This window comes from Leptidea sinapis, chromosome 21 (genome assembly GCF_905404315.1).
Source record: "Leptidea sinapis chromosome 21, ilLepSina1.1, whole genome shotgun sequence".
Taxonomy (NCBI): Eukaryota; Metazoa; Arthropoda; class Insecta; order Lepidoptera; family Pieridae; genus Leptidea; species Leptidea sinapis.
The window spans coordinates 11208658-11231284 of NC_066285.1; the positions used below are offsets into that span (position 1 = coordinate 11208658).

General features: G+C 34.2%; 1 protein-coding gene across 4 annotated transcripts in view; it reads left to right on the forward strand.

The window, feature by feature from the left end:
• Window positions 1–22627, forward strand: part of LOC126970615 (vascular endothelial growth factor receptor 1) — a 60085-nt gene that overhangs the window by 23336 nt on the left and 14122 nt on the right. For all 4 annotated transcript variants that reach the window (XM_050816641.1, XM_050816642.1, XM_050816644.1 and 1 more), the window contains 12 exons: window positions 425–587; window positions 3140–3257; window positions 6182–6357; window positions 8804–8955; window positions 10327–10606; window positions 11539–11682; window positions 13324–13451; window positions 15131–15311; window positions 15382–15636; window positions 16396–16620; window positions 20545–20701; window positions 21046–21137. In XM_050816641.1, the coding sequence (XP_050672598.1) occupies window positions 425–587; window positions 3140–3257; window positions 6182–6357; window positions 8804–8955; window positions 10327–10606; window positions 11539–11682; window positions 13324–13451; window positions 15131–15311; window positions 15382–15636; window positions 16396–16620; window positions 20545–20701; window positions 21046–21137 (2071 nt within the window). The remainder of the gene's footprint in view (window positions 1–424; window positions 588–3139; window positions 3258–6181; window positions 6358–8803; window positions 8956–10326; window positions 10607–11538; window positions 11683–13323; window positions 13452–15130; window positions 15312–15381; window positions 15637–16395; window positions 16621–20544; window positions 20702–21045; window positions 21138–22627) is intronic.

Below are 22627 nucleotides of genomic sequence, written 5' to 3' on the forward strand. Positions count from 1 at the left end.
ACAAAGAATCTAAGCAATTTAAAGAAAAAAAATGTATAATCATTGCGGTTTATTATCGTATGCATGATTTTTATTTAAAACTAATAATTTTATTGATTATCTTTATTTTATTATTTTTTCATTTCCATAAACATACATGGGCCACGCCAGAGAAAACTTCTGGAGTATATATTGTTATTTGCCAAAAAAGTATAATTGTATATACGACATGGGTACCTTCAAAAAAAGCGCGTACACCTTCCTTAAAGGCCGGAAACGCTCCTGTGATTCCTCTGGTGTTGCAAGAGAATGTGGGCGGCAGTGATCACTTAACACCAGGTGACCCGTACGCTCGTTTGTCCTCCTTTTCCATAAAAAATACTATTTAGTACAAACACTCTTTACTAAGTATTAGAAAGTCTTGTAAACTTGAAAAATTTAACAGGGTAATATTCTCAACGACACAAATGAAAGAGAAGCGACTGGAGGCATCTTATACAAGAAGATTATAATAGTGAACGCCACTGCCGAGGATGAGGGGACATACACTTGTACATCTAAGACCACTAGCGGAGTACGAAGTGAATCGAAGAAAAAGATATATAGAGGTATACATTTACAGGTCTACTCCTGGAAACTTTCCATATTACAGCTGCTTGACTTTTATTACTCTACAACACTGACCTCTACACATGTCTCTACTGTGCCTCTACTATACACCACTGGACTGGCGGCTGTCAAAGTGCTTTTGTGCCTGTTTGATATTCGCCATTTTGGCCCTGTTGGCCATGTAGCAACAGTTTGCGGTACTTAAACTAGTGATAACAACCTCAGCAAACATCAATAGATGGTGGGAAACTATTTATAAAAGAAAATTGAGAAGAAATCGAACGAAACTAATTCAAAATGTAAAAATACTTCAGAGTATTGTACTGTCTTCGCAGCCATTTGTATTATACGTCAAAATTAGTTCTCTGGACGCTCGCGAGTGGCACTTCAAATAGGCACAAAAATTTGCTGTCAAACATATGGAACAGACTGTCCAGTGGTATTTATACAAGTCAGTGCTCTACAGGTATTGAGACTTACCAGTATCAATCAGTTACTAAGAATACGTTGTCTGTCTTACTTACAGGCGTGAAAAGGCATTTAATTTCTCAAAATTGATTTAATTCCTTTATAATCCGTTTTGATGTCATTTGTAACTCTACCACCGCTTCGGAAACAAATTGTTGCCAAGCAGTTACCTCTTCATCTCAAAAATGGCTTGAAATTTTGACAGAGTATGTATTTATTGCTGCTTAAAATATGAACAAATATAACCATGATACTGAGAAAGCCTGTCATACAAATCACCATGAAAATTCAAAAAAAGGTTCTGTTTTGGTGGCCTTTGGTTTTATTTATTTATTTATTAATTTATTGGTCTACCAGCGATTTTACATAAAAATATTTCTTAAACAATTAACAATTTAAATTACATGTGCAGGGTATGCAAAATCATTTAAAGGTAAACACTACATGCTAATTTCGCTTATCGATACATTATTACAAATCTAAAAGTGAGTTAAAAACTAAAACCGGTGAAAAAAAAGTATGAAAAATTTGAAAGTCTGCAATAATCAATTAAGAATTGTTTAACAGATAGTTAGAAACAAATAATAAGCGTTTTAATTACATACAACTAAGTATAACAAAAATCTAAATCTAAGCTAAGAAATTATATAATAAAATAAAATACACTAATCTTTAATTAAAATATATAACCTATGTTATAACTAACAGAGCAAAGTAATCTATCACACTCATAACTGGCTGGCTAGATTGCTGATAACTAATTTACGAATAGTGTTAGGGGAATCAATATAATAATAATTAATGAACTGAATTTATTATATACTTTACACAAGCGAGGGATAGTGCAGTTGGCGCCAAAGACTGTTCTAGTGCCTGGAGGCACGACCGGAGTAATTGCAGTTCGGGGAAATCTGCGTGGTTTTTGCCAATTGTCTTATCATTTTATTATAGGCAGAAGACTACAGTAAATGATAATGATGATGATGTAGAAGCTCATGATTCTTTGGAAAATATAGAAATGAAAGTAACGGCAATTAAAAGAGATGAATGTATGAAAGCAGAAAAGGGTTATATTATGAATGATACTAAGACAGTGGAACAAATGAAAGAGTTTGTTTACTGGGAAGTGTTGTTTATAAGAGACGGAAAATGTAAAGCTGAGATTAAACGACGGGTGAAAGTGGTGGTTGAGTGAACGGAGCTGTATACACGTTAATGCGAAGCCAGAAATTTTCTAAGTTGAAACACGAAGAAGAAGTAGTAGAATATTGTAAGCAGAAAAGATACGTTGTTAGTTAACAGTGTTAGAGAGCGTTATAATAATGAATTTATTGTAAGAAAAGTAATTGTGGACGTTAAGTGACTGTGAAATAAAGGGAATATGGGTGTTTTGGTAATGGTAGAGAGGATGTATTGATGCAGTGAGAGAGTGTGTTGGGGATGTATCTAGATGCCTAGGATATATTCCTCTTTCTTCAGTAACCCTCTGATCTTAGTCAGAAGTACTGAAACCATGTCGAGAGCAGTTAAAAAGAGAGCTTAGATAGGGGCGTGTGGCATCCAAAGCAGGAATAAGTGTAAAAGAGCGATGTTATAAAAAATCTGTTCTTTGATGGTTGAAGATTGAAAGGATTGATGAAGATGATGAGAGGGACAGTCAGTGTCGTAGGAGATTAAAGTCCTAGAGCACTGGCACGGAACGCCAGAGGTCGTGGGTTCGAGTCCCGCATCGTTCATAAAGTTTTGTTTGCAAATTTTATTTGTAAAGTCCTGTATCTCTAACTTCACCCCCAGTTAATTTATAATCTCAAAAATAGTGCCGATTGTAACTATATTGATGATGAAAATCGAAAATAATGATAATTGAAATTGATGGTATTCGGTTTAAAGAACTTTAATTTTTCATTAAGACTGTCGTCACTTACATGAGAACATAAAATCAGTGAGTGAGAGGCGAATTTGCTCATTGCTGCTTTCCGGTTTCAGGCGGTGGTCCAAGTTACAAGATATAGTTTATTGTTATTATGACAAGATGTTTTTATTCATTGCTTTGTGTTCTAAACAATATCAATTAATATTTTAGGAACCAATGGATTTATTAGCCTAAAAAGGGGAAATCCTATTAATCCAATAGAAACATTTCAAGGTATGATGAAGTTAAAAGCCAATGTGAACGCCCATCCTCCTGCAAACTTTTCCGTGTAAGTATATAATTTTTAATAAATAACAAATGATACCTAATTTGTATTTGATTTACGCATGAAAACAAATGATTTTCTTGAATTTCAAAAGGAATTTCTTTTTAGCGACAGAATAACTCAAGAAAGTTTTTAAGCAAAGTAGATTTCTTATCAGCCACCCCTGTAGTAGTGAAATAGAATTCAGGGTCAATTGGCAACATAACATTATATAAAAATATAACTTTGAGTTCTTCTTCCCATTCTTCGGTTTTCCACAAGACACCTATTAAGTTAAACTAACTATGTAATTGTATTATTATTATTTAAGTTTGATTCCATGACGAAAAGTGCACGAAATAAAATAATATAACCCAATTGGTCGGCGCGCCGTGCGTCACATCCTCCGTGTCTCGCTTAGGCACGTATCGGTCCTCACCGACTAACAAAAGACAGTCGTCGCGAGCTGTATGAACCAGTGTAAGCGGCTAAGCAGACTAGGAGAATGTACTTCTTGGTATAGTCGCCCTTCACCTTTATGTGGTTGATATAATTACCTTATATGCGCACAGAGACTTTTGCTAATACTTTCAAATACAAATGTCACAGTTGGAGAATAAACTTCCCACATATGTTTCTCCCGAACAATATATTCTAACGGACTATCATGTACATAATATACAGGGTCTCCCAAAGGTATGGGACATGAAGGGAAAGTACCTTAAATATCGTAGATAGGGTATTTTACTGAAAGAAGACTTTATGTTATTTTAAAAAGTTAGTAATTCTGCATTCGAAGATTTTCTAAAAATTACTTACCTCGTCTGGGAATCGAACCGACTTAAATGTAAAAAAAACACCCCTACTTTTATGATATGAAGATATGAGAAAGAAGTCAATTAAGGGGGTATTTTTTTGTAAATTAATTAATTAAATGCTCAAAATGTGGTCCCTCCTGTCTTACGAAAATTGAAGCAATGAGTCCGCTGCCCTTTGATTTTCTTATAATTTTATGGTGAATACTCGATGATATGGCACAATTCTGTTTGTAACTTGCCCACATACTCGTATCGCTTTTAAACTAAAAAAACTATGCTTTAAAGTATTTTGATTATGAACTAGGTACTTATTTACGAATAATCAATGCTATCTATGGAATGATAATATCTCTACTATTCGAACATCGTCGTCGGCAATAAATAACTTTCTTGAAATTTGACTCAAACATTTTACGTTGCTCCTTTCTTTCAAATACTATGTTACTTAAGAAGAGTTATTAGTTTTTGGCCATTCTTTCGATTGGCATCATAAAAGTAGGGATGTTTTTTTTGTACATTTAAGTCGGTTCGATTCCCAGACGAGGCAAGTAATTTTTTAGAAAATCTTTGAAAGCAGGATTACTAACTTTTAAAAATAACATAAAGTCTTCTTTCAGTAAAACCCCTTCACGTCCCATAACTTTGGGAGACCTGTATATACTAGCTGACACGACAGACGTTTTTTTGTTGTGGAATTTCGTAAAATCCCTGTTTCTTAGTTGACCTGAGGAATATTTCTCCCAAGATTTTTTTATAACAATAAGAGACGGGACGAGCGGGACGTTCAGCTGATGGTAATTTATACGCCCTGCCCATCACAATGCAGTGCCGCTCAGGATTCTTGAAATACCCAAAAAATTCTGAGCGGCACTACAACTGGGCTGTCACCTTGATACATAAGATGTTAAGTATCATTTGCCCAGTAATTTCAATAGCTACGGCGCCCTTCAGACCGAAACACAGTAATGCTTACACATTACTGCTTCACGGCAAACATAAGCACCGTTGTTATACCCATAATCTAGCCGGCATCCTGTGCAAAGGAGCCTCCCACTGGTAAAATTGTCAATACATAGGTGAAAATCTCATATATATGTAAAGATTTAACAACGCCTTCTTAACTACTCACCTTTATATTAATATTTTATAATATAATAATTTAAGTATATTGTGTAAAATTTAATATCGCAAACGTCGCATTGCGGTTATTGATAAATTTACCTTTTATAAATAAGGAAAGTCGTTTCAACGAGAAGTATTAAATCATTAAATAATAGAATAGAGATGTTATTATAACTTTCATATCGCGGTACAGCATGTCTGCAAAACACAATTCTGATAAGAATTATTGTTATATATAATTAATGTGGGCGTCGTGCGTCGTTTTAATATCAACGTATATTTTACAAATAGTATAATCTGTATCTGTTACTTTTGTGTAAAATAATTTCTAAAGATTCCAAATAAAGTTCGGAAACTAGATAGAGATAAATCTGTAAAACCGTAGGTGCTCAATGGTCTTTATTTAAAAATGAAACAATCCTTTTATTGAAAAGCCAAAAAGCATTTGAAAATAGAACTAATTTTACTCCCTTTACTGCAACAATTTCCGCAGTTTTTATTTTGAAACTATTTAGCGTCACCGCTACATATCCGCGCTAAGATTTCTCAGTATTTCAAATTTGATTTTACTCAACAAATAAGTACCATATGTTTGTATCTTTTCCAGCGTTTTAAAATATATACCTAAAGCAGCCGTCTCTTTTTATAGCTTAGATTTCGAAGACGTTAAAACTTGAGGTTATTATCAAATTTATACCTTCACACGTTTATGAGATAAAATGTCTTGACAGATAGAAAGATGGAAAATTAACCTTTTCTTACTCTAGCTTCTTTATTTTATAGTAAATAATTTTTTTACGACAAATAATTTTGTAATAATTACTACCTACTGGAAGACGCAGTGTTGGTAGGCCCCCACAAGATGGACCGACGATCTGGTCAAGATCGCCCGAATACGTTTGATGAGGGCAGCGCAGGACCTATCATCGTGGAAATCTTTGGGGGAGGCCTCCGTCCAGCAGTGGACGTGTTCCGGCTGATGATGATGATGAAACAATTTTGTTATAGAGTTCGAGACGGGTACAATGTGCACATAGATTCCAGAAAGTATTTCCTCAAAGTTGATCGAGGAAGCGTGATTTTGGACATCACCTCTCTTAACATCAATGATACAGGGAATTACACAATCATCGCAAAAAATGACTACGTCACAACAAACGTCACTTTTGACTTGAGAGTTAAAGGTAAGTTATGTTATTATTTGATTACTATATATAAGTATGAACATTTTATAAGGTTATGGTTCAATCCTCGCTCAGTCAAAAATTGTATATTTTATATACCAGCATGACAAAGAAGGCACATGTGTATAGCAATAGGAAAACAGTATCCGATTGGTGTAGTGGAAGAGCTATATATTTTCTTTGGGGATTGAAAAGCTCTCTGTATGCACTCAGACGCAAGAAAATTATAGTAGGATGAAACTCATTGGAAACGGAAGAGAATATAACAAAAATGAAAGGAAAAAGTAAATTACGTTCGATTTGAGGTCGTGAAGTAGAAAAGGGGGTTGTTTTAAGGTAAAAAACGGTTTATCTCGATTTCCGGCAAAACTGCAAGTCCAATGGAAATAAGTCAAATAGTAAAGTTGTAGATAAAAGACAAATAAAAAGATCTACAACTTTTGCTTTTATAATTTTGAAAAAGATAAAAGTAAAGTCCCCTCTCCAAACGCAACAATGATATTGCGAGCTGTTTCTGCCGCGTTCGTTCATTCGTATTAAAAAATCACTCGAATTTTCAAAATCTTCTCTAAGCTGATTAAAAAAACCAACTGAAAGTCGATAATCGAATGTTGCACAATTTTTAAAAGAAGAACTATATAGGTACCATGTGAATAAAGTTTCACTCAAAAATCTGAAACCATGAAGATTCTATGTCAATTCCAAGTACATAATACAGTAAAACGGCAATTTCGTACTTTAACCCCTTATATATAGATCTATTCACAGTGTAAAATATAGTATGAGTCGTGATATATTGCAAAACTGATAAACTTGTATCTCGCCACGGTCACGTAGAGTGATGAGTGATACACAAATGATGAATAAAATACAGTGTGAACGAATATGGTGCAATTACTTTTTATTGTAACAAGCAGGCAATATTTTTAGGGTTGCTTCTGTGATTTTTTTTTTGTATGGTAAACTCTGTCGAATTTATTCGGAACTATGCCTTTAGTGCTCTAATTTTATATAAAAAAAGCCCGCTGAGTTTCTTGCGCCCGTTCTTCTCAGGTCTAAGGCACTCTTTTTTGAATGGGTGGTTGATTTGAAGTTCAATAAGTGATTTTGAATAAAAATATTTGATGATGATAGAGCAATGAGAAATCTTGTAATAGTCGTAGACGAAACATTGAGTTTCAGAGAGCACGTTGCTGCTGTCTCAGCTCGTTTACGAAAACTAGTATACACCATTAAATTGCTCGGAGAGTCCGCCGAGCTTTCATTATTAAAACTATTTAGCCCTCAGACAATCAATCGTAAATATCTGCATTCTAGCTTGGGGAGGTACAAATTCCACCAACATCATAAAATTGGAAAGAGCGCAAAGAGCTGTGTTAAAAGTCGCTTTGAGGAAACCGATTAGACCCCCGCGAATGATTTGTACAGCGACGCTCAGGTGCTCATCGTTCGAAAGCTTTACCTGATAAGAGTGACGATGGATGTCCACAAAACAGCTCTGAACTCTTTTGAGTTCAGAGCTGTTTTGTGCAGAGAGTACAATACTTAAAAACCGAGCTTACAAATTGCCCGTTACTACTGTCAAAACTGTATTTGCATGTCGCTTTCCATCCTTTTTCTACCCCCGGATTTATAATAAACTGGTCCTGTTATGTAAATATAATGAACACTCCATCGTCAAGGCTTCTATCAAAATATTTAATACAACTATCCTATATGGAAACTGAAAATCTTCTTAAGGAACAATCCTAAAAAATACACATAACACAATACACACAATTAATATTTGTATAGTTATAATACTTTTAGTTTATTTATTTATTTGATTTGTTAAATTTTAGTTATCAGCTTGTTGTCACTAGCTGCTTGTATATTTTTATTTTCTGTTAACTCTACCATTTCCCTCACGAGATAGGCAACGCCTAGTGTGTTATGTAAAGTGCGAAATAAATGATTTTGTATTTTTTTTTGTATATAGATCGCAATGAAACAGCGGTCGCCCTAGAAAGTGTTTCTGAGCAGCTGTCTCACTGCGATCTATATCGTTCAGGATTAATACATACTAGAATGAGATCTAATATATTAGAATTTTAGATATAATAGCATTGAATTAGAAATTTTCTTAATCGAAAATCATAATATTTATAACAAGTTTTAAAGCAACATTATCTCTTTAATGTATTTAAATAAAACACTTTTTAAAGGATTAGAATGCTTGTAATTGTAACATTAATGTTTACGTAAAAGTAAGTAATAAAAAAAAACATTTCAATACATTTACAGATCAATGTAAAACTTGTATTCGTTACAAAGTATGCTAAATATTTAAATCAGTTAATCTGATTTAAGTAAAAAACTATAGGCAAGCTTAAACCAGACCCTAATTAAGTATTTTTAGATAATTGACATATTTTATGCATCAGATTTATATACTTTTAAATTTCAGCTGCACCAATAATTGACTTTGGACTTGTTAATGTTGATAAGAAAGTTTTAATGAATACGATTGCGTCTCTGGAATGCCGCGCTATTGGATATCCCCAACCAATTATCGACTGGGTGTTTACAAATGAACGAGGCCAGGAAAAGGCTTTATCGGTACGCTACACATGTCAAACATAAAATATATAACATAAAATTAACATGAATTGACCAATTCAAAAAATATTTTCTAAGTTTTCTGTTGAGACCTTCACTAAATTGTGAGAATGTGGTGCAAGCTCTTTGGAAACAAAAAAACACAATATATTGCCTGGTGAAGCCTTTTTTTGTGACAATAAAGGACGAGACGAGCAAGACGTTCAGCTGATGGTGATTGATACGCCCTGCCCATACAATGCAGTGCTGTTCAGGGTTCTTGAACAACCCAATAAAATTTAGCGGCAGTACAATTGGGTTCGTCACCTTGAGACATAAGATGTTAAGTCTCATTTGCCCAGTAATTTCACTAGCTACGGCGCCCTTCCGACCGAAACACAATAATGCTTACACATTACTGCTTCACGGAGGAAATAGGCGCCGCTGTCGTACCTACTCATCATCTAGCCGGCAACCTGTACAAAAAAGCCACTAATGTATATTGATTCGATTAAGAAAAAGAAATGATAACAAATACCTCTTTTTTCTTTAAGGCGTTTTGTAGTACCGTTATATTTGTAATAACATTAGTGAGAACTCAAGGCAAACTCGCTTGTTTTTTTCTCCAAGATAATGCACGTGTTCACAGATTGCTGTAATTCAAGATGCTGGATGCGATTCCAAATGCTTGACCATCCTCTATATTCAACTGACTTCGAACCCAATTATTTCTATCTATTATCAATATATAATTGAAAATGACAGAGAGAATTTTAAGTGTGTAAGGATGAAGAGTTTTTTTCAGAAATGAATTTTAAGTTCAGATTCATATTCAAATATTTGAAGATATTAATAAAATAAGATATTCCTAGCGATTTTTTCTAAAAGACGACTATTTTAAATCAAATCAGAAGATTTATTCAAACTTACCGGCAATATCCCTTCGCATTCTCATTTTTTATTGAACTCTCTACAAATAACATAATCGAATTCAAGTATACCTTATATGAAATGAGGAGATCCGTAGGAGAACCAAACTTACCGACACAGCCCACAAATGATTGCGAAACTGAAGTGGCAGTGGGCAGGGTACATAGTTCGACGGACAGATGGCCGTTGGGGCTGTAAAGTCCTCGAATGGCGACCATGTACCGGAAGACGTAGTGTTGGTAGGCCCCCCACAAGATGGACCGACGATCTAATCAAGATCGCCGGAATACGTTGGATAAGGGCGACGCAGGACCGATAGTCTTGAAAATATTTGGGGGAGGCCTTTGACCAGCAGTGGACGTCTTCCGGCTGATAGTGACGATGATGATGATAAGTTATATCGAGGTCTTTTAAAAGGTTGCTTCTACAAACCGATTCTAATAAACAATTTACGACTTGCAGGCAGAAAGTAGATCAGATTCAATAATAAAAACAACATCTATCTTGAAAATCCCAGCTCGGACATCGGGAACAATAACTTGCCACGCTCACAACAGTGTGAATAGAACTTCTTTGTCTAGAAGATTCCTGATATATGAAGTTCCTGATGGATTTGGACTAGATTCGCAGAAATCTTGGTTTTCTGAAGGTGATAGGGTTCTTGTACAATGTTACGCCTCCAAGTATGACTTTACAAATGTGACGTGGATTGATGATGAAGGTGAACTGCTGGAAGATAACAGTAAGTGTGATCATTTTATATTGATAATGACCCAATCTTCGCTCAATCAAAACAAGATGAGTCAGGTCTTAAAAGAAGTAACTTTAAGAGATAATCAGATTGTTATTTTTAAGTGATATCCCTCACTTTTGGGATTAAATATACACATTTAATTTGTACCAAAATCTATGATTGATGCAAAACTCGAACCCGTGCCTCTCGGATTCCGCCCGAGCGCTCTTACTAACTGAGCCAACAGTCCGAGTGATACATCGACCGAAATTTTGGTATGTCTTACTCACTCCATCTACTTTACAGTCGGTAACCTGTATATTAAGAGATAATGTTCTGAATTATAAAGCAGAAAAATTCCACCCAGACGTCACGAATCACTGTCTTACAAACTTCAACATAAGGTTGCTAAGAAAACGCAATGATTGTCTGACGAACAGCGTGTGTCTCACTAAAGGTCCTTTATTATTCTAATCGTAGGTGGATTATAGACTTTGATACACTTGTTGGTGGCTTTGATATCTACAATGTCTTTATAATATTTGTCGTTTTACGACTCCTATAGCGAAGTGGTTAGTGAGCCTGCTTACTGAGCTAGAAGTCCCGGGTTCGAATCCCGGTAGGTGTAAACATTTATATTATGATAAACATGCATGTTTTTTCCAAGACATGGATGTTTTTATGTATTAATATATATTTATGTAAGTATATTATATTAAATATATTGTTGTCTTCTACCCATAGCATAGGCTATGCCTAGTTTGGGGCAAGATAATTTCTCTAAAAGTGTGTCAATTTTTTTTTAATTAATGTTGACAAATTTTTCAAGTTCAAGTTTAAGAGAGATTCATATACAGAATCTCTCAAATAAATATAAATATAATTACTAACTTTGTTAAAAATAATAACCATATAAATAATACTTGAAGTTTTCATTTCAGTAATCCAACGAGAAACAGCCTTTTCATACATCGCTCAATTAATATTCGATGGCATAACTTTGGATCAAGCTGGTAATTATACTTGTATTGGTGAACAAGACGACGTTGAGCGAGAAAGTTATACGATCACAATAAGTGTTGAAGGTGAGACAATATTGTTATCCTGTCAATTAAATTATCTTCATATATAAAAATTTGTTTGTTCACGATGAACTCTTAAACTACTTAAACTGTGTTTTTTTTATGAAAATAAGGGACAAGACGAGCCGGTTCAGTTCAGTTCATCTGATGGTAATGGATGCGCCCTGACCAATACAATGCAGTGCCGCTTAGGATTCTTGAAAAACCCCAAAAATTTTGAGCGGCACTACAATTGCGCTTGCCACCTTAAGACGTAAGATGTTAACTCTCATTTTCCCAGTAATTTCACTAGCTACAGTGCCCTTCAGACCGAAACACAGTAATGTCTACATATTACTGCTTCTCGGCAGAAATAGGCGCCGTTGTGGTACCCATAATCTAGCCGGCTTCCTGTGCAAAGGAACCCATACTGGTATAAATGCATATATTACTCTAAAAATTCATATTAAAATTTAAAAACCGTTTGGTATTTCCGAAATTTGTAGAAGTTCTGAACTTCCTGCTCGTCTCGTACGTTATTTTCATAAAAAGTGATTAGGTCAAGCTAAGCCCACCAGTCACCTAGTATTTATATTATAATAATGAAATAGATAAGCCCGACATGCTCCGTAATGTCCGATATGATAAAACCGACATTTACTCAACAAACCACATAATTAATTTTCATACATTGTTAAATACCCTGATCATTAGTAATGCTTAGAATGCAATAATGCATCAAATCATGGGATATTGCTAATTTGTTGTTTTGGCGATTTTTTTTATGGAAAAGGAGGACAAACAAGCGTACGGGTCACCTGGTGTTAAGTGATCACCGCCGCCCACATTCTATTGCAACACCAGAGGAATCATAGGAGCGTTGCCGGCCTTTAAGGAACGTGTACGCGCTTTTTTTGAAGGTACCCATGTTGTATCGTCCCGGAAACATCGCACAAGGAAGTTCATTTCACAGCTTTGTAGAACGTGGAAGAAAGCTCCTTGAAAACCGCACTGTGGACCACCGCCACACATCCAGATGGTGGGGATGATATCCTAACGTGTGGCTTGTCGTAAGAAGGTGAAATTTGGCAGCAGGAATCAGGTGAAACAGCTCTTCGGAACACTCCCCATGATAAATGCGGTAGAGGACACACAATGAAGCGATGTCTCTACGCAACGCTAAGTGATCCAGCCAAATCAAGTGACGGTTATAAAAAGCAAAAGTAGATCAAACATTCGCTTTAATTGTGTTGTAATCACGCACACATAGGGAGTGCTATCAATACAGGGCCGAACTAAGACCGGTTATACGGTATTACCTAAAGAAATAAATAAAAAAATTGTTGTTATTTTTTAAGGATTTTATAGTTCAGCCTTGTGTTATTTTACTTTTAACTTTTGTGTAATTAGCATGTGTTTGAATTGTATTGACGTTGACTAACAATCTGTTGATTTTATGTCAATAAAATATTTTTGACTTTGACTTTAATTATTCTAATGACTTTCGCATACCAGAATATATAATAAAGCTTTAAAATTTAATCCTGCCATCAGTATCAATCTTTTCTTTCATTACTTACAATCTTCAAATAGGAAATCCTCTTCGAGTTCGCTGGGATAATGTAGATTTTAATAGCGTAAAATGTTGTATAAATTATATTCTAGCTCGACGGCTTCCCGTTATTAATTTGCCTGTATTAAATGAGGAGGATTTGGAAGTGAATCCATATCAACCAATACAGCTGACATGCCAAGCAGACGCCGTCCCACCACCGACCATTACTTGGTTAAGGGTAAGCCAATTCATACTAATAAAAAAAATAAATTCATTCTGCATATTACTTCACAAATTTATTTAAATCAATACTTGTTTAAACATATTTTTTTTTATGTATTGATGTATCTCAGAACCAACTTGTTAATATAATACCGTATTTATATGAATATTTATGAATTATTAATGCATCAACAAAAAATAAATATCTTTATTATAATACTTTGCTAAATGATTGAATCTTTCGGTCAGGAACTCTGATTTGTACGTTACAAAGAAATTGTGCTAAACCTGCACTATCTTAGATATGACAACTATAATTAATGTTTATTTAATCATGAATTTAAATGAGAGATTCAAAAAATATTAAGCAAAGATCAGTTTTTTAGATATTTGGGTCAGTAGATATGTCATACAGTCAGTCTCGATGTGTAGTGTAATTTTTTTTTCATTTTGTTTTGGAATGTTATCCTCCACGGAAATGTGGCACGATCATCGCTTGGCTATAGTTCCATAAATTCCTACAAATTTTGTAGTGTCGTTGCGTGAGAACATACTCGCTTGTGATAAAATATTTACATAATTTTACACTATAATTTGCTGAGATGTCACATGAAACACATTATCTTCCAATTTTGCCACTTAAATTTTCTGTAGTTCTGTTTCTACTATTTTGTCATTTTAATTTATATCTTTCACTATCTATTCTGTGTCGCTTATTTCTGCCGTGAAGCAGTAATGTATAAGCATTACTGTGTTTCGGTCTGAAGGGCACCGTAGTGAAATGATAGGGCAAATGGGACATAGCATCTTATGTCTCAAGGTTTTCAGCGCAATTGTAGTGCCACTCAGATTTTTTAGGTTTTTAAAGAATACTGAACGGCACTGAATTGTGATGGGCAGGGCGTATCAATTACCATCAGCTGAACGTCCTGCTCGTTTCGCCCCTTTTTATCATATAAAAAAAATAAAAAACAATAAATTCCAGTTAAAATTAGGTACACTTACCTACAAAATTTTGTAAGTACAAGTTATATATAATACTAGTGGACCCAACAGACGTTGTCTTGTACACATGTTTTAAATTTGAAAAATCGGTCCAGCCGTTAGGAGCAGTTCACTAACATACACATGAGCAGGAGAATTATATTATATGGGCGGAATTGAGAATCTAAACCAATCTCAAATTCACTGAAACAAACAAAAAAGTCATCAAAATCAGTCCAGCCATTTAGGAGGTAGTTTAATTGTGAATCTAAACCATTTTCGAATCCACCTGAAGACACACGCCAATCTCAAATTCACTGGAACACACAAAAATATCATCAAAATCGGTCCAGCCGTTTAGGAGGTAGTTCAATTGTGAATCTAAACCATTCTCGAATCCACCTGAATACACACAGAAAGTTTCATTAGAATCGGTCCAGCCGTCTAGGAGGAGTTCAGTGACATACACACGCACACAAGAATTATATATATAAAGATTGTATAAACAAATATTAAAAAATCTTTTGATAATAAAATATAAAGAAACCCATTATTATAACTTATCAATGCTAACATTCATATTTAAATATTCGTAAACTTAAATAATTGTGTACCGTAATTTAGTAAGCTCTTAATGAATGTGGTACCAAAATATACTAATCATTGTAGAATGATGCGAACAGTTAAATTATAAATATTAATATTTTATAGGATGGTGTGCTTATACAAAATAGCAGCCAGTTTGAAATTGTAACAGATTATCTTAATCTGACTACAGTTAACTCCACAATAACTATTGAACATATGATGGATGAAAATAAGGGAAAATACGAGTGTATTATCCAAAGCGGCGACGAAACACAAAGTAAATTTTATAATCTCTTAATAAAAGGTAAGAAGAGCTTTTAGCTTCTTTATTGTATTAAACGAGGCAGATAAATTAATATTAATGTTTATTTCAGAGAAATCTACTTTCAAAGCGGCTTATTTGGGTATAATCGGAGTTATTGTATTCGTGCTGCTTTTATTAGTCGTCTATTTAGCTTGGAAAATTAGGAAAGAAAAGCAATTTAGAAAAGAATTAGCGGCTGCTGGTTTGTTGTACTTTAAAGAAGGCGTTCCAAGGTCAATAAATCCCGACCTTGGAATCGACGAACAAGCTGAGTTGCTGCCCTATGATGACAGATATGAATTCCCAGCAGATAAACTTGTTTTAGGTAAAATTAGCATCAATTACTTATTTTTATTATTTAATTTAATCGACTGGACGAAATTCCTGTATTTGCTAATAAGATGAATTATCTTTATTTGATTGACGGCCGTTTTCAATTACCCTATCTATACTTAGATTAACTTACTAGAGGTAGACAAATCTATCCTTTTACGCCTTCTTTTATTTCAATAACCTATCGACAGATAGCATTGAACTACAACTAATAACAAACTATATTGAGCATAACTATGGGTAGATAAGATCTTGTCATTAAACGATGATAGCAATGTTACCGTAACTAGAGATATGTTATTGAAAACGGCCGTAAGGCATTGACTGTTTGACGTTTGAGTATGTTTGTTGCATCACTTTACATGTTATATTGTAATTGAAACGATTTCTAAAACGATGAAAATGTAAATCTTGATTTAAAAGAGTTGCAATGGGTTTCTTGCTACCACTTCTCATAGCACAGCTCAAACCTTTACGAATTAGAAATAAATTCAATACGAAAAAAAATTTTTATTGACCTACATGAATAAAGTGATTTTGATTTTGAATTGAATAATTTTTGATGTTTTAATAATATTATGATGAATTTCGGCCTAAATATAATGTCAATTATTGTTCAATCATATCTTGTGTTGCTGTTGTTAAAATTATATCTTAAATGGGGGAGTTTCAAGGTCAAAATAAAAATTGCATAATTAAGTGAATTTTGTTCTTCTAAAATCATATTTCTCACAGACATTTTATATTTAAGGAAAACAACTCGGTGCTGGTGCCTTTGGAGTGGTATACAAAGCTGAAGCCAGGGGCATCATTAATGCTGAAGAAACAACGACGGTAGCTGTTAAAATGGTCAAGAAGACAGCTGATAATATGTACATCAAAGCTTTGGCTTCCGAATTGAAGATAATGGTGCACCTTGGGAAGCATATTAACATTGTCAACTTACTTGGCGCCTGCACTAAGAATGTAGGGAAACGTATGTATTCTTTTTTTTTATGACACTACAATTGGGAAAATTTATTGAACTAGGCGTTACCTTGCGGAAATCCATAATTATACAAATGATTTAAGTTTTCTTTAGTGTTAATTCCGCCAATATTTGTCTCGTGGCAGATTTTGGCGAGACAACACGTCCTGAGGATGCCTGAGAATTGTTTTAAAAACAAATATTAAAAGGCATTAAAGGCATTTATTTTCTCAAAATTGATTCCTTTAGAATTCTTTTTGATGTCATTTCTCATACTAGATACTACTACCGCTTCGGAAACAAATGGCGCTCTGAGAGAGAAGAAGCGGCGCAAGAAACTCTCCCAGCATTCTTTTTTTTTGCGCTCTTTTCAATAAAAATATACAATATTGTACAGTCGCTATAAAATAATCACAATCTAGTCCCAGGCTGTCCGATCATTTAGATATTCAGCAGTGGAGTAATAGGATTTACGACAGAGCCATTTTTTTTATAAAACATTTAAATTTATTTATAGATAATGCCTGAACAGTGGCTGGGACTTTATTGTAGAAGTGTATACATTTACCCTTAAAGCTATTATGTATCTTATGAAGCCTACTAGAATTGAATACAAGCAATCCCTTATTTCTAGTGTTATAATAATGAAAATCACTATTAAGAGCAAAAAGGTGACGATTTTTGTGAACATATATTAAATTTTCATAAATGTACTGACAATAAACAGTCATAATATTTATTTCTTTTAATTTTTTTGAGAGACTGTCTATAACCAAGCTGATATATAGCACGAACAGCTCTCTTTTGCAGTGCAAACACTATATCAATGTCAGCAGCATGACCCCATAGTAATATACCGTACATGATGCTGTGAAAATAACTAAAGTACACTAATCTAGCGGTCGCAACATTCGTGTACTCTCTAATCTTTCTAACTGCATATGCCGCAGAGCTGAGTCTATCTGCTAGATGGGTAATATGTGGACCCCACTGAAGCTTTTTATCTAACGTGATACCCAAGAAGACCGTAGTGTCCACAAGTTCCAATCTCTGGTCATTTATAAGTACGTTGGTTTGTACCTCCACTGTGTTTGGTGTAATGAACCGTAAACACTTTGTTTTTTTACTGTTTAAGTGCAGATTATTCGTCTCAAACCAACGCACTATCTTTGAGAGTGCATTGCTTACCTCGTCATCAATATCCGCACGTCGCTTCACTTTAAAAATAAGTGAAGTATCATCAGCAAACAATACAATCTTATGGCTATCATCTACCACAAACGGTAGATCGTTAATATATATAAGAAACAAGAAAGGACCGAGAACCCTGTGGAACACCTATTCCCACAGGTTTACCCGAAGACCGTTTGCCATTTACATCGACTATCTGAACTCTTTCGCTTAAATATGATTTTAACAGATTTAGGGCTCTATTTTTCACTCCATAATGCTTTAGTTTTAGGAGTAAAGTTTCATGGTGGACGCAGTCAAATGCTTTTGAAAAATCACAAAAAATGCCCAATGCATCCTGTGACTCTTCCCAGGCGTCAAAGATGTGCTCAATGAGTCTAGTACCCGCATTAATTGTTGATAAGCCCCTAGTGAAACCAAACTGATTTTTGTTCATTAATTTACAAAAATGCATTTGTAGCTGTTGAAGCAAAAGTTTTTCAAAAATTTTACTAAAAACAGGCAGCACTGAAATAGGTCTGAAATTAGCATGGTCAAAAGAACTGCCCGATTTAAACAAAGGTATAACTTTGCTGTATTTCATGAGGTCAGGGAACACACCCTCATCTATGCATTCATTAAATATTATTGCTAATTCAGGTGCTATAATGTCAAGTATGTATTTAACAATATTAGTCGAATGGTATTTTTTAGGTTAATTAATTTGAAGATTTTTATTATATCGCTACCTGTAACATACTTAAATTTCAAGTCAGTAGAAGATACTGGTACGTGTAATTTAAGCATATCATATGCTGCTTTTGGCGAAGAGTTAAGGTATTTGGTCGTGACAATCGGGATTTCGGAGAAGTATTTATCAAATTCATTTGCAATTTCTATTTCCGAATTTATAACGCGATTATTAATATTTAAACAGATAGAGGTGTTACGGCAATTCGATCTACCAGTTTCATTGTTAATTACACTCCAAGTCGCTTTTACTTTATTATTACTGTTTTTAATTTTATCTGCAATAAAACGTGTTTTCGCTTCATGACAAACTATTTTAAAGAGCTTGGAGTATTTTTTTACATATATTTTAAATTCTTCACTATTATTGTAATGTTTCTCATAACAAAGGTCATATAAGCGTTTACGACTTTTGTGGATACCCATTGTTGCCCAATCATTAAAACTATGTTTGTTGTTTACTGTCACCGGTACTGGAGTAAAAATCCTGTCAAATTCCTCACAGAAGGAATTGAAGACTAAGTTGTAGTGAAAATTAGCAGTTTCGCCACAGTGTAAAAATGGTATTGTATTTACCAAATTATTTCTAAACCTCGCAAGACGGCTACCCGTAACTGATATAATCGTCACCTTTTTTGGTCTGACATTGTCCAATCTTGTATTTACTTTTATAAGTTGCCCACTATGGTCGGACTGAAGATTATTAATTATGAGATTACTAGTAATAGTAACATCTGTAAAAATATTATCTAAACAGGTTGCTGTTGTAGAAGTGATTCTAGTAGGTTCACAAAATACATTGAACAAATTAAAACTTTGAAATAAATTTTTAAGGCTAGTACAATTGGCCGAAGGTTCAAGCAAGTTTATATTAAAATCTCCACACACTATAATTGACTTGCTAGTTTTGCTAAATTTTTATAGTACCTCCTCCATTCTATGTTGGAATTGTTCATATGATGCGGTGGGGGGGCGGTATACACTTACAATAATAAATTGCTCTAGTTCTATACAAGCTATCTCAATTAGTTGTTCTATAGAGAGATTAACTATATCTCTTCTATTTTTTCCATTTTAATCTATTATTAATAATAATTAGGGAACCTCCATGTATTGCCCTACTTCTACAAAACGAACTGACTACTTTATGTTCTCTAAAACTAAACTGGAGCTGATGACTCTTACGCCAATGTTCTGTAATACATAATATATCTATATTACATCAGCTCAAAAACAGTTCAATTTCTAATTCCTTACTTGAGATACCTTGTATATTCTGGTGAACAATATTTATGAGCTTTATATTATGATTATCTATAGCAGTAACATTTATATTTGGTGAATGTTGCCTATTTTGTATGATATTGCAAGAGTTGTCCTCCCTTGTCAAATAACTTAATTTAAATTAATTGAAGAAAAATCTTCATTGTTATATTTTTGTACATTAGTACTAATAAATTCCCCAATAGGGGCTTGTATGTCGATTATTTTACAATTTTGCCCAATAGAGGCATGTTTATTAAATAATACTACAGAGGAAGTAGTTTGTTGACTAAGACTATAAGCTACTAAAGTAGCCAGCTGTCGCTTAATTCTAAATGGTAGGTATAGGTTACCATTGGTTATTTTCAGTAAATTATATATTGGCGGAATTAACACTAAAGAAAACTTTAATCATTTGTATAATTATGGATTTCCGCAAAGTAACGCCTAATTCAATAAATTATCCTAAAAAATTTGTCACTCTTAGATAACTTGTACGTCTAGAGTTGGTCTACAGAGACTATGAGAGCTGTGAAAACGTTGAAAAAAAAAGTTTAGAACTAACACACTGCGTTAGACAAAGTGTCATACAAATCGCTAGTGTAAAACGTAGCTTGTCACGCACACTAAACTAATACTACTGGTGTGTTTTTTAATAAAACATTTTAATTTATTTTTAGATAATGCCCGAACAGTGGCTGTATTATAAAAGTGTATACATTTGCCCTTAACTCTAAGTTGTTTTTTCAGGTGAACTGGTTGTTATCGTTGAGTACTGTCAATTCGGAAACATACACAACTATATGATGCGGCATCGGGAAGTCTTCATTGATCAGTTGACTGATAATAAAGAGAAAAATCTTGGCAAAGTTAATAAGGCGTTCTCTTACAGTACAGGAAGCACTGGGTTGGTAACATTCAATATTTACCATTGGGACTTGCATGGCTAAAATGACTAAGTATTAATAACAAAAAACCAACCGACTTCAAAAACAGTAGAAATAATATGCACTAAAAAGTAATATAATTCTAGTTATGATCATTGTTTAAATTTAAATTCAATATTGAAATAGTTTATTTCTCATAATAGGATCACTAGATCACTTTTTTAAAACACAAGAAAATGTACAAATAATAGAATAGCAAATTTAAAGACTGTTCGAAAACACTTCTCGAACAGCATTTTTTTATTTTACAATATTTAGAAGTTATTAATATTCAATGCTTTATTGATATTAAATCGATTTACAGGATGCAATCGGATTATTTCGGTTCAAACCAGACACAAGAAACGGATAACACCTTCATCAATTCTGCTAACACAAACCGATCTGTGAGAAAAGGTATTTACAATAAATTATTCTTATTATTCTAATAATGAGTAGATCCGTAGGAGAAACAAAACCATAGCCCAAATGATTGCGGAACTGAAGTGACAGTGGGCAGGGTACATAGTTCGACGGACAGATGGCCAGTGGGGCAAAAATGTCCTCGAATGGCGACCACGTACCGGAAGACGCAGTGTTGGTAGGCCCCCCACAAGATGAATCGGTCCATCGACGATCTGGTCAAGATCGACGGAATAAGTTGGATGAGGGCAGCGCAGGACCGATCGTCGTGGAGATCTTTGGGGGAGGCCTTTGTCCAGCAGTGGACGTCTTCCGGCTATGATGATGATTCTAATATTATTCTTATGTTAAATACAATACTTACAACATCAAAATAATTTTTATTTCTCAAATAATAACTATTTTTATTATCTCATTTTTTTTTTGTTTATGGAATAGGAGGACAAACGAGCGTACGGGTCACCTGGTGTTAAGTGATCACCGCCGCCCACACTCTCCTGCAATACTAGAGGAATCACAAGAGCGTTGCCGGCCTTTAAGGAAGGTGTACGCGCTTTTCTTGAAGGTACACATGTCGTATCGTCCCGGAAACACCGCACAAGGAAGCTCATTCCACAGCTTCGTGGTACGAGGAAGAAAGCTTGAAAACCGCACTGTGTAGGACCGCCACACATCCACCTGTTTCATTGTTATTTGAGAACTTAATGGTTTTATAAATGTATATATATTTCAGCCTAGGGTAAACGTGTAAACTAAAATCTTTTGGCTGGTAACATACACAAAATCAAAAAGTTAAAAAGTTTAGCTCTTGTATTAATATATTTTAGATTTTTTATATAATAAAAAGTAGGCTTCAAATTGGATTTGTGAACCTTATTACACTTGTTATCAGACAGCTTTAATTGCTTTAATTTTAATTCGAAATGCAAAAAATGGGGGGGAGGGGAGATGATGTGTAAAGTCAAAAGTTTGATAAGTATTTACATTACACATAAAACTTCCATTTAACTTTTATTGCTTTTAAATCTTCGAGGCAGACAACATAAATCGCAGGATTCATGTGTTTATATATAACTACGAGCTGACTCGACAGACGTTGTTCTGTAGATAATTAAGAAAATACTGTTTTATAGGAATTTGCCAATAATATTTCAAAACATCAAGAATTATTTCGTAAAAAATTCTCCCTGTTTTACAGCGGAACTGTCAAACCGTGCGTCACTAAATTCTCTCATAGAAAATATGTCCATACAAAACGTTGGACTAAACTGCACTCCATGAAGTAATCCCCATTTAAATCCGATCATTAGTTTAGGGAGTCCATCGCGGACAAACAACGTGCCACGTAATTTATATATATTAAGAATATATATATATAGTTGTGAGTCATGCATTGTTCAATTACAAAACAGTAAGTCACAGTATTAGCACCGAGTAACTGACGCCATTGTTGCTTTTAACTATATTTAGAAATATTATAATTA